Source organism: Nesoenas mayeri (genome assembly GCF_963082525.1).
Source record: "Nesoenas mayeri genome assembly, chromosome: 3".
Taxonomy (NCBI): Eukaryota; Metazoa; Chordata; class Aves; order Columbiformes; family Columbidae; genus Nesoenas; species Nesoenas mayeri.
The window spans coordinates 24953025-24972598 of NC_137544.1; the positions used below are offsets into that span (position 1 = coordinate 24953025).

General features: G+C 43.3%; 2 protein-coding genes across 3 annotated transcripts; one reads left to right on the forward strand and one right to left on the reverse strand.

Moving 5' to 3' along the window:
• The first annotated feature begins 225 nt into the window (after nt 1-225).
• On the forward strand, nt 226-5907 carry TMEM14A (transmembrane protein 14A). The gene is made up of 4 exons (XM_080342859.1): nt 226-535; nt 3140-3241; nt 4732-4819; nt 5815-5907. The coding sequence occupies exons 1-4, from the start codon at nt 352-354 to the stop codon at nt 5852-5854; spliced, it is 414 nt and encodes a 137-aa protein (XP_080198985.1). The 5' UTR covers nt 226-351; the 3' UTR covers nt 5855-5907.
• A 1857-nt stretch (nt 5908-7764) lies between these two features.
• Nucleotides 7765-18472, reverse strand: LOC308039293 (glutathione S-transferase). 2 transcript variants are annotated; one of them, XM_080342518.1, is made up of 7 exons: nt 18448-18472; nt 14589-14695; nt 13446-13497; nt 13072-13204; nt 11956-12097; nt 8940-9071; nt 7765-8309 (listed from the first exon to the last, which is right to left on the reverse strand). In XM_080342518.1, the coding sequence occupies exons 2-7, from the start codon at nt 14673-14675 to the stop codon at nt 8187-8189; spliced, it is 669 nt and encodes a 222-aa protein (XP_080198644.1). In that variant the 5' UTR covers nt 14676-14695; nt 18448-18472; the 3' UTR covers nt 7765-8186. The 2 variants fall into 2 exon arrangements, with proteins under 2 accessions (XP_080198644.1, XP_080198643.1); XM_080342517.1 differs by lacking the exon at nt 18448-18472 and adding an exon at nt 18194-18275.
• Nucleotides 18473-19574: the final 1102 nt, after the last annotated feature.

The following is a 19574-nucleotide window of genomic DNA, read 5'->3' on the forward strand; positions in this document are numbered from 1 at the left end:
GGACAGCAGGGACAACCTGGTTGACAGGGCTCCAAGCTGTGTGCTGTGAAGATCTGTATGTGTCCATTGCATCTGCCCGGATCCACCGTATGTGATACTTCAGGCAGTGGCAAGCTTTTAGCTTCCATGCATGTATTCTTAATGGAAAAAGAGATGCCAAATACATGCCTGACATACCAATTTTCCCAAATGGAAATGCAGTAGACATAGATACTGAGATGAAAGGAAGGGCAGCAGTTAGTGAAAAGATAATGAAGTTGCCAACAGACACACCGTCACCATTTCAGTGTTTCAACACAGTAGTCAAACATGACTTAGGAGAGTGTAGTGTTATTTAGAGCACTTTAAGTAATGACTTTTTTTTTCTTTTTTTTTTCTTTTTTTTTTTTTCTTTTTATGAGGAGGAGGGAACTTGTTTGTCCTCATTTGCAATGTGTTTTCTTCTCCAGAGTTGGGACCATGGCTGTTGACTGGATTGGTTTTGCATATGCTGCATTGCTGGCTGTTGGAGGTGTTGTAGGATACACTCGTAAAGGTAAACACAGGGACAGTAGGATTTAGAAATTATGTATTTGAGTTTCATTGCTGCTGTGCTTTATAAAAAAGAATTGATGTGAGACGTGAAAACTTTGCTGCATGACTGCATCTTAAATCCATCCTGCACTAAAAATGAGCTGGGTCTCATGAGATTTACTTGGGTCAACTTAAGCACTTAAGTGCTCACTTTTTCCTGTTACTCTAACTGATGAGTTTGTTTCCAGGGCAAAAAGTGGCTGTCATGTTATCTTTGACCTTCAGTGTATTTTGGACCTTCTCATTTCCTGTAGCATCTCCTGTGTTGACCAGGTAGATAATCTTCAGGTTTGCTGATGACACCAAGCTGGGAGGAGTGGCTGATGCCAGGAGACTGTGCTGCCATCCAGAGAGACCTGGACAGGCTGGAGAGTTGGGTGGGGAAAAAATTAATGAAATATAACAAGGGAAAGTGTAGAGTCTTGCATGTGGGCAGGAACAACCCCAGGTTCCAGTATAGGTTGGGGAACAACCTGTTGGAAAGCAGCATAGAGGAAAGGGACCTGAGGGTCCTGGTGGACAGCAGAATGACCATGAGCCAGCACTGTGCCCTTGTGGCCAGGAAGGCCAATGGCATCCTGGGGTGTATTAGAAGTGGGTGGTTAGTAGGTCAAGAGAGATTCTTCTCCCCCTCTACTCTGCCCTGGTGAGACCACATCTGGAATATTGTGTCCAGTTCTGGGCCCCTCAGTTCCAGAAGGACAGGGAACTGCTGGAGAGGGTCCAGCGCAGGGCAACAAAGATGATTAAGGGAGTGGAGCATCTCCCTTATGAGGAAAGGCTGAGGGAGCTGGGGCTCTTTAGCTTGGAGAAGAGGAGACTGAGGGGTGACATTATTAATGTTTACAAATATAAAAAGGGTGAGTGTCACGAGGATGGAGCCAGGCTCTTCTCGGTGACAGCCAACGGTGGCACAGGGGGTAATGGTTTCAAACTAGAACACAAGAGGTTCTACTTAAATTTGAGAAGAAACTTCTTCTCAGTGAGGGTGACGGAGCACTGGAACAGGCTGCCCAGGGGGTTGTGGAGTCTCCTTCTCTGGAGACATTCAAAACTCGTTTGGACATATTCCTGTGTAGCCTCATCTAGGTGTTCCTGCTCTGGCAGAGGGATTGGACTAGGTGATCTTTTGAGGTCTCTTCCAATCCCTAACATTCTGTGATCTTTGATTAAAGCTTATTTTCTGTGGAGTCATCCTGGCTTGATTTTGAGATTTCCAGGTGTACTCTGGAAAGAAAACCCTTTACCTGCCTATGTTGATCTAGTGGTTAATTATCTCTTGGATATTAACTCTGAGATAATCAGGTCTTAGGTTATCATGTACTATAAAGCAAATTACCACATTGCAGTAATTTTTGCAGTCCTTTCCAGCGCTCAGCACCCTGCCCAGCTGGGCACCACATCCCGGCAGAGGTCGCGCCGGTACCGAGGACATCCACGCGGGGCCTCCAGCCTGGTCCCTGTTTGCTCTCCCTCAGAGTGCATATCCCAGGAGCACATCAGTCTTCTTTGCTGTGGCTGTTATAACCCCGATTCTTGCAACTCAGGGTCACTATTTCCCTGTGTAGCGTGCACATGCTTTGCTCTTAGAAACATGGATTTTAATTTAAGAAAACACTGTAGTTTTTTGTTTGCAGACAGCTGCACTCACTGACTATCCCATTTGCTTTTTATTTTCACCCTTTAATAGTTGGTCAGCCCTTGCGGCAAATCTAGATTATTTTTTATTGGTAATGATTTGTGTTTTCATGCAAATTCTTGGTCAAAAACATTCAGTATAGCAGGGCTGGGAGCTAAAAGACATCTGGAGATCTGAATTTCTTCATTTTTAAACATTTTGGGACCAGCTTAATCCAGTTAATGCCTGCTGTACTGATTCTACACTTTTATCATATGGTACCCAGTCAAATGCCTATTCAGAAATCTAGGTGTATTACTGAAACTCTGGGCTTTGTGAACCGGTTTTGTCATAGCACTGAAAGAAGATACTGAGTTGCTTTTAAAAGCTGTACTTTCGTCTTCATTGTCATCTAATTGTTTTAACTGATTTTCAATACATTATTAATTAAAGGAGATGTTGATGATACCATTTGTTTGTCCAGGACTAATGTCAAACTGAAAGGTTTATGACTACACGTGTTGTCCAATTTACCCTTTTTATATATTGACAAATTTCTAACATTTTTGGAGACTCCCAACTGCTGTAACATGTAGTTAAAATCAACAGCTAGTCCAGACAAATTATAAAAATGTTTCTAAAGTTAAGTATGGTAGAGAAAATAGCCAAATTTAGGTTTGTGCTTCAAAAATTATTTTTCCCAAATTGCAAGTATTACGAGATCTTCTTCATCTCCCTCTAATCTAGTCACTTTTTCCCAGTGCCATACAAGAAGATGGCCCAGTTACAGAAAAATTAGCTCTCTGCACAATGTGTGCACTAGCTGCACTGTGGGAAAATTGGTTCTGGTTTTAAAATATTTGGATAATACTCTGTAGAGACAGAACTCTATGTCAAGATCGAGCTTAAAGATGTATTGTGAAATAACATTTGAATGGTTTCTTGCAGGTAGTAAAATCTCTTTAGCTGCTGGTCTCACCTTTGGTTCTGTGGCTGGTTATGGAGCTTACTGCGTAACACGCGATCCAAGAAATGTGAAGATATCATTGTGTAAGTGTTTTACTGTCGTAAACAAAGAAAAAAAGAAACAGCAAAAACAAGCAGTTTACAGAATTGCATGTAAAATTATCTCGTATTGAATTTTGAGCTTTGCTTTGGTTTAAATGTTACTTTTTTCTTGATAGAGTTATACACTTCAACTTAGCTTGCAGAATTCAAGAGCTTAAATGTGTAACTGTTTGCCAGATAAGGCAAATGATTCACACAAAGCCAGCAGGTGTGCGTTACCGTTTGGCAGCTTCTCCTGTTACTAGATGGTTGCCTAACACTGCAAATATTGAGAAATCCAGCTGAGAAACATGGGAGAGTACTGGAATAAAATCATTAAAGCTACAGATTAGAATGTAATTTGAGAAGTAAAGTAGGTGTGGGATCCAGTCTTGCATAATGTAATGCATCCTTAGCTCCCAGTGAAACAAACAGCATGACTTAGTGTTTTTCCTTTGCTGATAAGAAAGATGGGATACAAACTGCGCAATAATTGTCACGTTAGCTGGTTTGCCATGAAAGACTCATGGACACAAAGAACTACAGTGATTAAGCAGATGGTTTAACTGCTCCATAAAAAAAGGAAGGGATTTGTGTAACTGCCATAAAGCCCAGCTGCCCGTGAGAAGTCCTGCATCTCTGGCCGCTTCTAGGAACCATTTCATTTGACAGTCTTTAATGAAGTTAGCCAGCTTTGCAGAGTTTATGTATTCTCATTAATGTTCTCATTTATGTAGCACTCTGTAGCCACAGTTTGATAGGAAATCACCTTGCCTGATCAGTTCATTGCTACCTCCATTTTTAGGTAAAACTGCTCCAGGAAGAAGATGCAATTCCTTTCATGATGTTTGTTCTCTGCTGCTTGCACTGCGTTTGTTGCCCTCTTGGGCTGTCCACCTCTTGTCACAGATAAGGATGGTTCCCTCCTAGCTAAAGGAAACAAGGGAGCTTGTGGTCTTGATGAAGGAGACATTGGTAGCCGTATGCTGTAGTGAAAACAAGTGGCAAACCTTCCAATCTAGTTTTTAAGACTCAGCAAATGAAGAGCCAGCATTATGAAAGGAAAAGAGATGAAGCAGGATGCTCTACTTAGAAAACACCTGCAATGATCTAGGGTGGTGGGATTTATGAGACACTATTCTTGTAGCTCAGCATGCATGTCACTGTTATGATGAAGATTCTTCCTACTTTATTTGTATCTCTGTGAATTTAGATATGGAAGAGCAGAATTCACTGTTTGACAAAGTTACTTAGCATTTGTGGAATAGGATTTAGCATTCTGCTGTACCAGGAAACAGTATTTGTAGCCGAAAGAAATCATAGCAGTGTATTTTGGCAAAACAAGAATGTTTTATAGGCCCTCTCTCTGATCTAGTTATTTTTAAATTGTAGTTCATAGCAAAACATAGCAATGACCTTTGATGACTCTCCATGTTCCTGAATGGTCCACTGGGAGAAGTGAGAACATAAATATATTGAATTGTCTTTTACAGTTTCAGCTTTTCTTTTGACCATTATAATGGGAATGAGGTTCAAGAGGTCCAAGAAGTTAATGCCAGCCGGACTAGTAGCATGCCTGAGGTAAACATGTATTGAGTATCTTAATGCAAATATCTCACTGATTTTGAAATAGTTGCCGTTCAATATCTGATTCAAGCCAGTATCAGTGGAAGTTACTATCATCCAGCAACTGTTTTAAGTGAAATTAGTTTGGAGGTCACAGTCCTGTTTCCAGTGGACAGATTTTTCATTTCACTAGGCAGATACATGAGATATGGAGTGACTAGCTCAGCAAAGAAAGGAGATATCTGCAATTAAATATTAATGCATAATGATAAGGTTCTTGGAAGAACCTGAGGTAAGCCTCAGTGGTTTTGAACACATATGTGTAAAATCAGTCATCTAGTTTAATACAACACAGTCATCTTAAAAGAGACCAGCACTTTGGTTCAAAAGTGCTGCATTCACTGCTACTCAGCACCTTTGAAAGCTGAGACATTTTGGACCTGACCTAGGACCTTTGGTCAGTATTACTGCAAATCATGATGTTTCCAACCAGACTGATCACTTTGTTGCTGGTGCTTATTTTGGCATTCTGTAAAACATAATTTTCTGTACTTATTATTTTGGAATTAAATTATTAAGTTGAAACTTTTTCCCCACTGAGTCTGTAAGTTACAGACTTTTTTCAGAAAATGTTTCAACTGTAAGTCAGAATCTCTGTCTTCTGACGGAAGAATGACTGTTGCTTCATTGTCACCAGATAGTAAAACTCCATGGACTGTGTTACTCCAAATACATACAGAACTGAAAAAATCAGACGCAAATTGTCAAGATGCAAAATTTAAAAATCAGGACTTAAGCTGGAAAATGTTATTTTCCATTGTGGTTGGCTTTTCAATCCTGGGCAGACAGCTGAGGCTGTAGATTTAGACATTTTGAAAGATTGCTTGCTGGGGGCTGTAGTGTCAGGTATTTATGAATGTGCTGTTACTTAATGATGACTTTAGCTGGTTTTGTTCATGCACAGCCGTATTTATGGTTTTTATTTTGTTGTGTTGTGGTTTTTTTTTCAGCCTTTTGATGATTTTGAGGCTTGTTTTTATGCTGCTGTAGGAGAATTTAGCAGCTTGAGAACCGAAGTATGATTGCCATGGCCAGCGAACAAAGAGGCAAGCTCTCCAGACTTGAAAGACAAGTTTGAACATGAGTCTTGCCTTGCATTTCTTTTCTGTAAAGGATCTGTACCTGTAATATGATTATTGACATTTGCTGATATTTTGAAAGCTTTTTTTAGAAACTAAAACCAATGTTTTATTGAGGATATATTTTGATCTACTTTCATTTAAGCTGTCTGTTGACTCAAGAGATCTTTCCCTGTAAGTTTGATCTCTTTCGGGGGTGTTGAGCACCCCAAGAAATTGAGTTAGTCTTGCACTGTATCTCTGAGAGAAGAATATATATAATGCGTTTATGCTAAGAAGATGTATTGAACCATAATTTTGTAGCCTCTGAGATTAAGTAATCAATTCTAATCATATTGTCAGTCACTAATCAATAAAGGCATGAGCCTTTACTGTGTTGCACTAGAAAACCCACCTTTCTTTCTGACACCGGTTCTACGTGTAAAAACTATCATCAGTGTTCAAATAAAACATAAAATGTTCAAGGCTCCTCAGTTTTTTTCTGCAGACCAGGGCAGTTTTGTCACTGGAAGGGTCTGGTGATCTGCTTTGTACTCACTGCTGGTTTGAAGCATGTACTGCTCTAAGTTCCCACTGACATGAACCACAAGCTGAGGAATTTTCACCATCTTGCACAAATAGGTTCTAAACTCTCAGTCTCAGTCCTCTTTAACAGGTTTGCCAGTGTGGTCTTATGCAGATTATCTTGCTGGAGTCCTCCCCAGGAATGTGCAGCCAAATCAATAGGAAACTGATTATGGGTGAGTGCACTATTGAAGACAAAGAGAAATTTTACTTCATTTTTTTCATACAGTGCTTGCTTACAAAGGGTGTATATGTACATCTGAGTGCTGTGCAACTCTGTCAGCAGAATACCAGGCTTATTATTCTTGGCAGGGGCTTAGGTGGTGACAAGGTGCTGTGAGCAGCTCAGATGTGTAAGGCTCAACTGACCAGAAAAGAAAAAGGGCCAAAAAAAAAAAACCCTAAAACAAACATCAGCCCTAAACCACAGCTTCCAGCACTGGAATCTTTTGCTAACAAATGCTGTTATCAGTCATATCCAGGTCTTGCCAGGCTTTCAGGTGATTAAGCTGATGTGTTATGGATGTCAGATTGAGATGACAGCTGGACACATAAAATGTGGTTCATTTAATCCTGAAGCAGAACTTCAAGCGATATCAGAGGAATTGAACTGCCACGTACCACAGCAGGTCTTTTGCGTAGGTCAGAAAAGGAGTTAATGTTGCTGGGCAGCAGCTCTGTTTACACACGGCCTAATCAGTTCAAGTCCTACTGAGAAAAACAACTAATTGCAAGGAGGACGAATAGTTCATGGCACAGTTCTTCAAGAGGACAGCGATGGTTCCCACAAAATTAGGGTAAAGAATCCAAAACAGCAGTGAATGCTTTAAGCACTGTTGAGATAAAATTCTTTTACTGAACAGGTAAGCAGGAAGTGCAGTTCTCTTTACAACTACTTGGGAAGTGACTGGAATAGGTAAAACTTTACAAAAAACAAACAAACAAACAAAAACAATCAAGAGGCATTTTCCTTGCTGTGACCCATCTAGCCAAGCAGCAAAAGAAAGACAAAGGGGATGGTTTCAATGGGTGAAAACCATATCAGGTGAATTGAACACATGGACTCAATCTCTCAGTGAACAAAATCTCTTCTGAGAGATTAATGTGGAGATTAAACAGGTTTTTTTTTACTTCTGCCCATAAACTTATGAGGATCATGAATCTATCGTTAATTTTTTAAACCACAGTTCTGAAAGTACAGAGCAGCAGTGAAATACAGCAGGGAGACAGTGAACTTTGATCTAGGAGATGACCTAGTGAGGAAAAAATGATAGATTCTGGCCCAAATTTAAATAATTTCCCCATTTTTATGGAGTGGCTCTTCTCTCCTCCAGTTTATTAAAATGTGGGGAGGAAGGGGAAGAGGGGTTTCTTTGCACAGTACTCCGGAAGTTGCAACTGAAACATTTTACCCTACGAGGCTTGTACTGTAATTAAAAAACAAAAAAAACCCAAACATACAAAGTATCAGCATATTTTATTTCATGTAACTGCTCCATGAAATACCACTTTCTAAACTCAACAGGTCCAAATCAGTCTTCTACTCTAATTTAAAAGTGTATCCTGTTTCAATGATTATCACATGATGAAAGCTACACAGCACATCTATGCAGTTTACACTTAACAAGGCACAGCTCTGCTAATACACTGCAGTTGTGTTATCTTCAGCAGCCACGCGATTACATATTGAATATTTTCTTCACATTGGCAACAGACTTCTCATCTAGTGGTGGCTTCCTCTGGCTGCCAGGCTGCAAGAATTTTTTGATTGTTGGAATGTTGCTTGTTCTTCCTTTAAAAGCCTGTAAGAAGCAGCAATAAAGCCAATGAGAGTCATGAAACCATAATTCCATCCTTTATAGCTTATAAACCAAGTGACTTTGATTTTTACTTCTGAGACATACTTATTAAAGAGAGAAAAGTAGTAGCTCCTTATAGCCAGCTCAGCACTCAGCATTTTCCATTGAAAAAAAAAAGAGGCAAGGGCAGTAATACCTCAATGCAAAGCACCATGGAAGACAAGACATAATAAACTTAACAGTTCTTGTATATGATTTCTTCAAAATATAATTTTGTCAGAAAAAAAAAGGACAGGAACTGCAGACACAACAAGCTGCAAACTTCCCCTACTGATGCCAACTGCTGTGTTTTGAAGACATGGAAGGAACAGTTACAAGACCCAACTGGCAGGGTTAGTCAGTGAGCTCCTGCCAGCTGAGAACAGCTGGGAAAAGCAGAGAGGGAGAAAGGTGGAGCTCCCAGCAGCTCTGGGGACAAAGCAGAGCATGTGCATTCAGGTTGTTGTAGTCAACAAAAGCAGACCAGAGAACTGTCAGTACAATGGTTCAGAGATTTAAACATCAGTTAGCGTTTAAAACTGGGCGGTGACATCTGTATGTTACACTCCATCTTGACATCAGGTGGTTACTAACCTGTAGCAGAGGGAATGCAGACAGTACATCAGGCTTACATTCTTCTACCATTAAAATGGCTTCCAGCAGATGGATGTCTGCCCAGCTTAACTTGTTGCCAACAAGATAATCATGCCCATGATCTTTTAAGGCCTACAAAATATCAATGAAAAAGTCACATAAGATGTAAGACTCTTATCTAGGTATTTCATTACAAGTGGATTTCTACAGAAATACACAGCAGAGCAAATCTATGCAGGAAATCTGTACAGTTAGAAAATGACAGGTATTCTCACAACAAAAAATTAAATCAGAACTCATGTTTCAGTGTGCTAAGGTGAATATTGCAGCACAGCTTCAGAACAGTTACCAGCTCTCCAGCCTACCCTTTTCCTGAAGACTATCACCCTTGTAGCAGAAGGAGGAGAAGGAAATATGTCTGTGCCTAACACACTCTAATGCTACCCTTCAACAAGTATGTACTAAAACTAGGACATCAGTCTGTAACTTTGGAAGCTGATTCCTTCTCTAATCCCACCTGCCAGTTTTACTATGGACAAGGCAGTAACTTCTGACAAGAGGCAAGGTACCTTCATGTAGTTATTTTCCATATTGCTCCAACAAGGTCCACCACAGCTCGTCTGTCAAAGCCATATGGAAATTCCCAACCAGAGCATCAGAACCAGATCACCTGCAGTGCTTCATGTTACCTTGCGCTGCTCTACCTGGCTGCTGTTTAAAGTGAACACTCATAGCTACCAGTACTTTCTATCAGGATTGCATAACACACAGACTGCAAGTCCTGCTAAGCGGAATCAAAATACAATTTAAACAGCTGGCAAAGAAGGAAAATTACTAATCCTTCTAACAAAGTTAGCTAGGGTAAAAATCATGGAGAAGTTTAGCTGTGTCTTTACCATAAGTGAACAAGGATTATTTTAAATACTTTCCTCCGGTGAGCAAACACACTAAAACAAAGGGGAGGGTGATAGTATCAGGCTTGCCCATGACAAACTGTGGGATGGGACACCATGGTTAGAGGCACAGGGTGCTAGTGACGGCCCTCAGCCTGTGGCTCTGAGACATGCTGGGTACACTGCAGCACACTGGAACTCTTATGGAAATAAGCCAGGGGCTCCTGAGGTAACAAAAAACAACAAGGCAACACCAGTGAAATACTTCAAAGGAACTAAGGGGTGTTCCTCTAAGAAGGTGACCCGGCCGACAGCCCAGCTGAAGAGCCTCTACACCAATGCATGCAGCATGGGCAACAAACGGGAGGAGCTGGAAGCCACCATGCTGCTAGAAGGCTACAAGCTAGTTACCATTACTGAAACTTGGTGGGACGGATCTCATGACTGGAGTGTGGTGATCAATGGCTATAGGCTGTTCAGAAGGGACAGATGAGGATGGAGGTGTGGAGGGGTTGTCCTCTACATTAAGAGATGGATAGTGGTAAAGACCTGTCCCTGAAGAATAACCACAAGCAGGTTGAAAGCTTATGAGTAAGAATGAGAGAGCAGGGCAACAACAAGAACCTTGTGGTTGGTGTCTACTACAGGCTGCCCGATCAGGGGGAGACGATTGATGAAGCATTCTCACACCAGCTACAGGAGGCATCGCACTTGCAGGCTCTTTTCCTGCCAGGGACTCTAACCACCCCAACATCTGCTGGAAAAGTAGCCCAGTGAGCTGTAAATAATCCAGGAAACAACTCGAGTGCACTGTGGATAACTTCCTCAGCCAGGTAATAGACAGCCCTAACATGGGGGATGCAAAGATCAGCATGTACAATCAACCTCTCTCAGCACTACCTTCCACTGGTACGGCAGTGGATCAGTGTGAATTACGACTACAGGAGTGCTGGCTTATGTCATTTATGTGCGCTTTTTCTTTTTTCACAGGACAGCTTCTGTGGGTTTCACTTGTACAATTTAAGGCTCTGAAAAAGAACAACATGAAATTGCATCAAGTCCTGTATTTTTTGAATGGACTTCAGCTGCCTGTGAACCAAGGATTCAAGCTAGAAACCTGGCCGAGCTCTGAAACAACACAGCTTTGTACGCTTAGCACAGGCTTCCAAGGAGACTGCTATGCTCTGAAAAAGTACTGAGAGAGTCTTTATAGTACAACCATACAAGGTACAAAAGGTAAAACTACAAACAGAAGTAGGATAGTGAGATTAGGATCACAGCTGGCTCAATTCAAACAGGAGAATGTTAAAACACACACACACACAAAAATTAAAATATCCTGAAAGGAAAAACAAAGCACCAGAACAAACAGCAAGTTGGTAGAAAATGGCAACTAAGTAACATCCAGCCTACATTCCAGGGAGAAGCACAGAACAACCTGTCCCCTCCTGACCAAGTCTTCCCTAGCCAGAAAGAGTCTCCATGTGCTCTACTGGGGTAGCAAGCATACCAATGCTTCATGTAGCTCATCAGAGGCCAACTCTTGAGCACATGCAAGCCAGTAAATAACTGCTTTATGCTTTTAAGCTATAATACATCTATCTTGTTTGGAGGGCCTCTTTGTGCACACCTAAGGATGCCCAAATAGTAATTCAGAAACAGACAGTAATAGTCTGTAAGTATAACATGTTTAAGCAATGAGTTTGAGAAAAATCACAGAATTAGGACCTTAACTATGAAGCCCAATTATATTTAATGTTGAACAGCAAGAGTATATATGCTTTCAGACAATAAGTTCTGAAATCTGGCACAGGTATTAAAATTATTAATTTATGTGAAATGCTAGGAGCTATCAGAGTAGCTTAGTAGCTCAGTTTAAAAAGTAGGATCTGTTCTTTGAGGAGTCTTAATGAAGACAGCAAAGATACTCAGTACTGAAACCAGCCCAATATTATTTTGTGGCCCTCTTTTCACATGGCTGAATACTGGCTCCATCATACAGTTCCAGAGTTGTGCTGCCGCTTCCCTTCTGGAAGGGAGGTGTGTGGGGACAGGGGAGTGGGATGGGAGTGAACCTGTACCCCACTTTACTGTCTGTGGACTACTAGTGATATATCACTTACCTTTTCATAAACAGGAAAGTACCTGGTTGTAGCTCGTTCAATGATCAAGGCAAGATTCTTTTCTTTTGTGTCAGCTGGTTGAAAAGGAAGATGCATGATCATTCTCATCAGGTCTGTTGTTCCCTCCACATACATATCAATCCTGAAACAAATATTTTTATTTAACATTTATCATTTGAACATTCCATTTTGGTTACTTTCCTGAAATACAATACTGAAGTGATAACGGAGTAAAGTGCTGATTAATGAATGTAGCATTAAGACACTAGTTTCCTTCCTTGTTCTTCCACTTTGATTACAGCTCAGTTTTTTCAAAGCACAGTTCTTTATAAAAAGGCACAGAGTGTCTGCAACAAGCCAGGCACAAATAAGAGTCTGCAACTAATGTATTTAAAGTGGAGTTCACACTGTTTTCCACTGATAACCTGTTCATCTATACTGTGGGAGAAAAGACCACATAAGCAATCCACTCTAGTGGAAAAAAAGTTTTGAGGTCTAATTGTGAAAGAATCAAGCAATAAATTGCCAATTGCCAGCTCAGACATGCCAGTGCATAGTAATTCCCACAGTCTCTGGAGTTGCCCCTCCATTATCACAGAATAAACCCTTTGCAATAAGTTGCAGTTACTTAGATTAAGGACTTGACTTTCTGCATGACTTGTTTTTTAAGAAAACAGTAAATAAGGATTTTTGCTTTTGCATTATCCTTTTAGTTATGACAATGGAAAGTACAGCTTACATAAGAAAGCAATATTAGGAAATATTGCTTAAACTTTCAGTAGCATTAAGCCCCTGAACATGTCTTTTTTAAAATTAGCTGTGAAAGATTTTGAATAAGTAAATTAGAACGCTTTAAAGACATTTCATTTTTTGCAGTCAGCTGTAGTTTTTACTACTGCTTTCCAGTAAAACAAACAAAAGACAAACTTAGCCTTTATTATTATATTACTATATTCATCAATCAGAAAGTCCATTCACCCAATTCCTGGATCCAAAGAGACAAAGCACTGGCAGATGTATATGCACCTTTACATGCAGATATTTCAAAGCAATATTCTCACAAATTTTAGAAACAATAGAAGAGTATTAGTAAGGATGGTAGCACTGGTACCATACCAGGCTCTCTCCTTCAGATCCTTCCCGTAGAGTTTGTACTTTGCTGCTATGTAGTTGAGGATGGCTCTGCTCTGCACCATCTTCATCCCATCAATCTCTACCATGGGCACTTGCTGGAACATCAGGGATCCATCTAGGGAAGAAAAAGCCACAAATGACTCAGACTGCTGCAGTACTACACTGAATCTGAGAAAGAGATCTGGTAACACACGAAGACATTTCTAGTTCTGAGGGATGAAAGCATTCGCAAGCAAGCAGGTCTCTCAAATCTCTCTAGAGGTCATATCATATTGGAGGTCTTAGAAAAATCTCAACTGTTGTCCTTTTACTATATTGATGTGAATTTATGTTCAGGGTACAGTTTACAGACTCACCATTGCGTAATTTTTCTAGGTCTAACTTCTTTTCTATGAATTCTTCCTCAAACTGAAAAACACAGACAGGAAACACTGTGTCACGGTGAAGGGAATGGGGAAGTGGAAGGAAGTTTGGAAACTAGACTCTGCCTCTTCACACTATTCCCCATACTTTCATGATTGCATTGACTCCCTATGCCTGTTTTTCATCTCTGCTCCAGCAAATAGCCCAGGACTAGAGTGTCCCAACCCTACAGTAACACACAGTGCTTTACACTTAAAAAGACCCATTCCTTCATTACAAAGACCAGTCTACGTGACTGCCCGAACAATTAACAGACACCAAATCATCCACTGAAAAGCAGCTGATGCCGCGTGAAATACTGATAAATTTTTAATAAGTTATGCCTCTGTTACAAAGCATTTATCTCCTTCTTTTCTCCCACTGGCATCTTGGGCTTTTTTCAATTAGGAGGACATTTGAAAGAGGGCAAGATCTCTGTTTCCTCAGCAGTCGTGCTCTGCAGCTTCTCCATCAGCAACATTCACAAGTGAGCATCATTAAAAAGCCATTTCTTTCTAATACAGTATAAATAGTTTCTGAGAAAACAATTTCAAAGCACAGTATTCAAGCAAAAATAGCATGTAGAAATTAAGATGCCTTAGGATGGTTTTCACCTGATGTTAATGTAGATAGCTGCACTGCAACTTCACTGATTTCTCCCACTCGGGTAGGAACTAAAGAATAAAAAGCACTTTGTTTGGAGATAATGTTCTAAAGATTTTCATGTGGGACACATGGTCTTTCAGTGGAGAACAATCATGAGACTCAGAGAAGTAATGAGCATTCAGAAAACCTCAGAGATAACACAGTTTTGGTCTGGAACAACAATTTAAGATCTCCTCAGCTTAAAGTAAGTTTCAAAAATGACACTTAACAATCCTCTTTATATGTTAAAATCCTTTTACTGGGCAACTGTTGCTCAAAGAATACATTAAATAAAAACCACATGAGACAGTGTATCACTGAATCTAAGTATTCTGCATCACAACATGTGATGTGCATATCTCTAAGCATAGATGTAATTGGGAAACATTTTCAAAGAACACTTACTTTAATCACAGATTAATCTTATCACCTTATCAAAGAAAGACACAAACCTCAACCCCGGCAGCTGCTAACAGCCATCGGATTGACTCCATCTTCCCCCTTCCCTTGGTGTAGTGCAGCTTGGGTTTCCCCGCCATGATTTCAGAGTTCTTGTTTCCTGATAAATTCAAGAAAATGATCTTATAGCAAGCACATTTTAAATTAGCATTTGAAATGTTCCACTCTGAACTGCTAAATCCTGTTGGATGAATGTGAAAGTCGAACGGCAATGAAGACCCAGATACTTGGGCTTGATTCAACCAAGTTTCTTGTGGATTAGTGGAAAAAAATAAAAAGTACACATTACCAGGAGAGTATGCAGCGATTCAAAAAAGAATCATGACAGAATGTAATAAGTATCTATCAAATCATATCTTAACAGAGCTTTAAGAGCTCATGAGAGTTTTACAACCAAAGCAGAATTGTAGGATATTCCTGAATAAATACATTTTAAAACTTGTAGTGATGTAATCTATTTAGTAGGTGTTGGGTTTTGTGACAGTGTCCCTGTCATACCAGGTTTGAAAATGTACCATGTCAAATGAATTGCTTCACAAGAACACCAACCCAGAGACACCAGCACTGTCTTCATGTCTCTCATTATGAAGTTTCAGAGCTCCGCGCTGCTCTGCCTTTAGGAATATGAGCTTATAACAGCAATATATATTCCAGCATATATTTCACCAGGCTTGCTGTCTTCCATATTTAGCTAGTTATGTTTTGACCATTACCCAAATAGCAATGTATCAATTACAGATAATCCAGTCCAACCTCAAGACCCATTCCAATTTATAAACAACAGTTAAACTGTGACAGGGATTTATAACCTATTTGCTCTGAAAACTTTAAAATCAAAACCAAACAAATGAGACCATGACCTCTGTTGGAAAGACAAGTCCTGGACAATGCCTCCAGCAGCAGGGGGCTGAAATCAGCCCACTGCATGAAGGCGCTGGGATGAAACACTTCATTTCAGATTTCACTAACACCAAGGGCAGTCACACACCACAGTATGAACCCAGCAGCTGATGTGAGCCTGGTGCTGGAAACAAAGCTAACACTGTATTCTTATCGCTAATGGGTCCAAGAAGGATGAAGGAAATTTAATAAGACAGAGTCGCAGATTAACAGAGTGCTTCATCATTAAGGCAAAGTTTTGTCTGTTTACATGCTTCTTGCATAGACTGCACAGTATGTAATTGAGCCACAAAATGGAAACTTTGGCCATAATTCTAAAGACACCAATGAAGAGGCACACATAAATAGCACAGCAGTGAGAGGAGAGACTGCATCCCTGGCCATCTTCACCAAACTCCTTTGTGTTGGCTGGACTCACCGAAGAAATCTGGTACCTCAGTCCAAAATACAGGTCTTCAAAAACACTGCTAAGCTTCCACCAATCCCTGGCAATGCTTATAACCCCAAATGCCTCAGCCTCTTCCAACAAAGTTCTCCTGACACATAGATATGTGCTTGATAATAAAGACTTGATTATGTCTTGAGAGTTCAGACTTGGCATCCGGTCTAGTGCTGCTGCATGCCCAGCTGGAGTTCTAATTCTTGAACAGCAACAGGGCACATAAACAAGGCATTTAGAGAAGGGATTTGTGCTCTAGACCCCTCACAAGCCTCATCACCCTCATCTGAACTCTCTCCAGCAACTCAATGTCTTTCTTATGATGAGGGGCCCAAAACTGAACACAGTATTTGAGGTGCAGCCTCACCAGTGCTGAGTACAAGGAGCTGATCACTTCTCTGGTCCCGCTGGCCGCACTATTCCTGATACAAGCCAGGACGCTGTTGGCCTTTTTGGCCCCCTGGGCACACTGCTGGCTCATGTTCAGCCCGCTGTCAACCAACACCCCCAGATCCCTCTCTGCCAGGCAGCTTTCCAGCCACTGTTCCCCGAGCCTGTAGCGCTGCCTGGGATTGTTGTGACCCAAGTGCAGGATCCGGCACTTGGCCTTGTTGAACCTCATACAACTGGCCTCAGCCCAATGACCGAGCCAGTCCAGATCCCTCTGTATGGCCTTCCTACCCTCCGGCAGACCAACACTCCCACCCAATTTGGTTTCACCTGCAAACTTACTAAGGGTGTGCTCAATCCCCTCATTCAGATCATTGATAAAGATATTAAACAGAACCGGGCTCAGTACTGAACCCTGCAGAACACCACTCAGGACCGGCCACCAACTGGATTTGGCTCCATTCACCACAACCCCTTTGGCCCAGCCACCCAGGCAGTTCTTTACCCAGCACTGCAAGGACAGGCCAGCATAAGCAGAAAGAACAAACTTCCCTGACCTCTCCCTGAAGCAGAGGTAGAGCTCATAAGGATGAGCCCAGCCAGAGCCCTGCTTGCCAGAGCTCAGCGCTCCACTTCAAACAGCCAGGAAAGCTGAAGAACAGAGCAAGTTCAGATACCAACACAGGCAAAAAGTTCAGATATCAACATAACTCGTACTTGTTCATCACGGTTTCATGTAGGGATTGGCCAAGGCTTGAGTCTTCTTGCTCAGGTACCAAAAAATCTTACATTTTCCTAAAACTGCACTGCTTAAGGACCGAATGCTTACACAGGGTTGCAAAGTACTTTGGTGACACTATTACTGCTCTGCATTGAATACCCCTTTGTAAAGCAATGAGTCATAAAAGAGTGCCCAAGCTGGTAAATTATACTTCTTAAATAGCAACAATGGACCTGAAAAGAAATCAGAAACCTTCCTGATGTTCTGGTGGATCTGACCTTCCTTGGACCTCAGCCAGGTAGTTGACAGAGTAACAGCTACCACTGTGATCACTGTACTAAAGAGTCACTTTGTCCAAAATAATTCAGGCACCACCCTTTCAATGAGAAACAAGTTAAGTGAAATTAACAGCAAGCTCAGAACTGGCTGCCAGATCTTAAACACTCTTCCTAATTGGACGTGGACCCCAAAGCAGCTCCTCACAATGCTTTGTTCCTCACACACAGCTGCCCAGGGCTGCTCCAGCACGGTGGCCCTGCAGCACACACCTCGGACTGCGTTGGGCCCGGCTTGCTCTCGAGGCAGTCTTAAGACTAATTGCTAATCAGTGTGTGCTTCCTACCAGGATTCAGGCCAAGCCTGGGCTCAAAATGCCTTCCTTCCACCACGTGGGCTAGGAGGAGCGTTTGAACGAGGTGAACGGCAAATGACCCCGAGAGATTTTGAAACCTTTAACTCCAAACAGCAACTCAGGTTCAGATTCCCTTCTGATCCCACCCAGAGCCAAACGCAACCCCGCTCCGCGCACACCCACCCCCCGGCCTGGGCTCCTGCTGCCGGGGAGCAGGTGGGGTCACCCCAGACACCCCCCCCGGCCAGCGCCGCAGGGCGCTCAAGCACCTTCCCGGAGCAACGGCCGCTCTGCCGCGCACCCGCCTTCCGCCCTCCCGGCAGGGGCCCGGCTGGCGGACCCAGCCCCGGTGCGCGGGCTCCGACCCCTGCGCGGGTGGCCCGAGAGGACAGGCAGCCCTGTCCTGCCCCCTTTCCCTCCACACCCCGCCACGGCGCCAATCGCACTCCTGCGGCTCCGCAGAGGCGGCAGCACACGGTCCCACGGCCGGCGATCAGCCCGCGGAGCAGCTGCCCACCTTGCGCCCCGCCACAGGCCGCGCTCCGCAGCAGCAATTCACAGCGGGCCCACTTCCGCCGCCGCCCCGCGGAGCCGCCGCCCCCCGCAGCCGCCGCCCCCCGCAGCCGCCGCCCCCCGCAGCCGCCGCCCCCCGCAGCCGCCGCCCCCCGCAGCCGCCGCCCCCCGCAGCCGCCGCCCCCCGCAGCAGGCCCCCAGCCCGCCGCTGACAGTAGGCACCGCCCCGCCGCCCGATCTCCGGCCCCACCGACTCACCGCACACTGCCCGACCCAACCCCCGGCCCGGCCCGCCCCTCAGCGGCCCCGGCTGCTGCTCTCGGGGGCGGTGCTGGGCAGCCTGCCCGCCCCCTCCCTCCCTCAGGCCTGGTGACCGCAGCTTCACAGGATCCTAGAATAGTTTTGGTTGCAAGGGAACCTTAAAAACAGGTAGTCCGACACCCTCTGCCATGAGCAGGGACATCTCCAACTAGATCAGACTGCTCAGAGCCCCGTCCAGCCTGACCTTGGCTGTCTTCAGGGTCGGGGTATCTACCACCTCTCTGGGCAACCTGTGCCAGTGTTTCACCACCCTTACTGGAAAATTTCACCAAGGGCCAGTTAAGTCCTGCAGCTAAGCTGCATCCCTAAGCCCTGCAAGTGTAGCTGCGGGAAAAGCCACCTCAGGCTTGTCCCCGAAGGCTTGTGAAGTGACTTTCTCCGTGGGGCTGGCTTGGAGGCAAATGGAGTGCTGGGGCTGCACCTCAGAGGGACACGGCAGCCGGGGCACGGGGGGCTGGAGAAAGGATTTGAGGCCCCTGAGGCAGCGGTGAGAGGGTCACAGGGATGATGTGAGTGGGGAAAGGGCCTGGGCCACAGCCCCTGCGCAAGGGCTGCCAAGCTGTTGGCGTGCCAGGGACTCTGGGTCTGTGTGGCCAAACGCTGGGGTGCGTGCACGGGCTCCTAAAACCACTGGGCTGTGCAGGGACTCACACGGCAGAGAGTTGGCAGCCACAGCCAAGGTTTCTGCCTTGAGTTTCTGACAGTGCCCAGCAGCTGCAAGTGCTGCCCGAATGCTTCAGTGAGGCAAGAGGGAAACAGCTCTTCCAACAACGCTGAGTGATATGTGCTCTGCTGCAGAAAAACATTGTGTTTTTTCCTTTCTTGATGCTAAAAACTGATTCTAGCTTCATGATATTGCTTTTAAAGAAACTGTTTGCCTTAGCAAGAGTTTTAGTGCCCTGAGTTTGCCCACCCTAAAACTGCCACTACTAGACCATTAGTTGGTTTTAGTGTACTGGCTGTTGCATTTGCATACGTTGTTGATTTCGTCTTACATAATACACATATTTATGTGTTCAACTGTCTTGCTATCCTCTCAGTAGTAGAGACTGATATAAGTGATT

Excerpts from the sequence above, each read along its gene's own strand:
- TMEM14A (XM_080342859.1), top strand. The coding sequence starts at position 352 with ATGACTTTTTTTTTCTTTTTTTTTTCTTTTTTTTTTTTTCTTTTTATG. Across the intron at positions 3,242-4,731 it reads AAATGTGAAGATATCATTGT|TTTCAGCTTTTCTTTTGACC; the intron begins GTAAGTGTTTTA and ends TGTCTTTTACAG. Across the intron at positions 4,820-5,814 it reads GGACTAGTAGCATGCCTGAG|CCTTTTGATGATTTTGAGGC; the intron begins GTAAACATGTAT and ends TTTTTTTTTCAG.
- LOC308039293 (XM_080342518.1), bottom strand. The coding sequence starts at position 14,675 with ATGGCGGGGAAACCCAAGCTGCACTACACCAAGGGAAGGGGGAAGATG. Across the intron at positions 13,205-13,445 it reads CCTAGAAAAATTACGCAATG|ATGGATCCCTGATGTTCCAG; the intron begins GTGAGTCTGTAA and ends TTTCTTCCCTAG. Across the intron at positions 9,072-11,955 it reads ACTTTCCTGTTTATGAAAAG|GCCTTAAAAGATCATGGGCA; the intron begins GTAAGTGATATA and ends GATATTTTGTAG.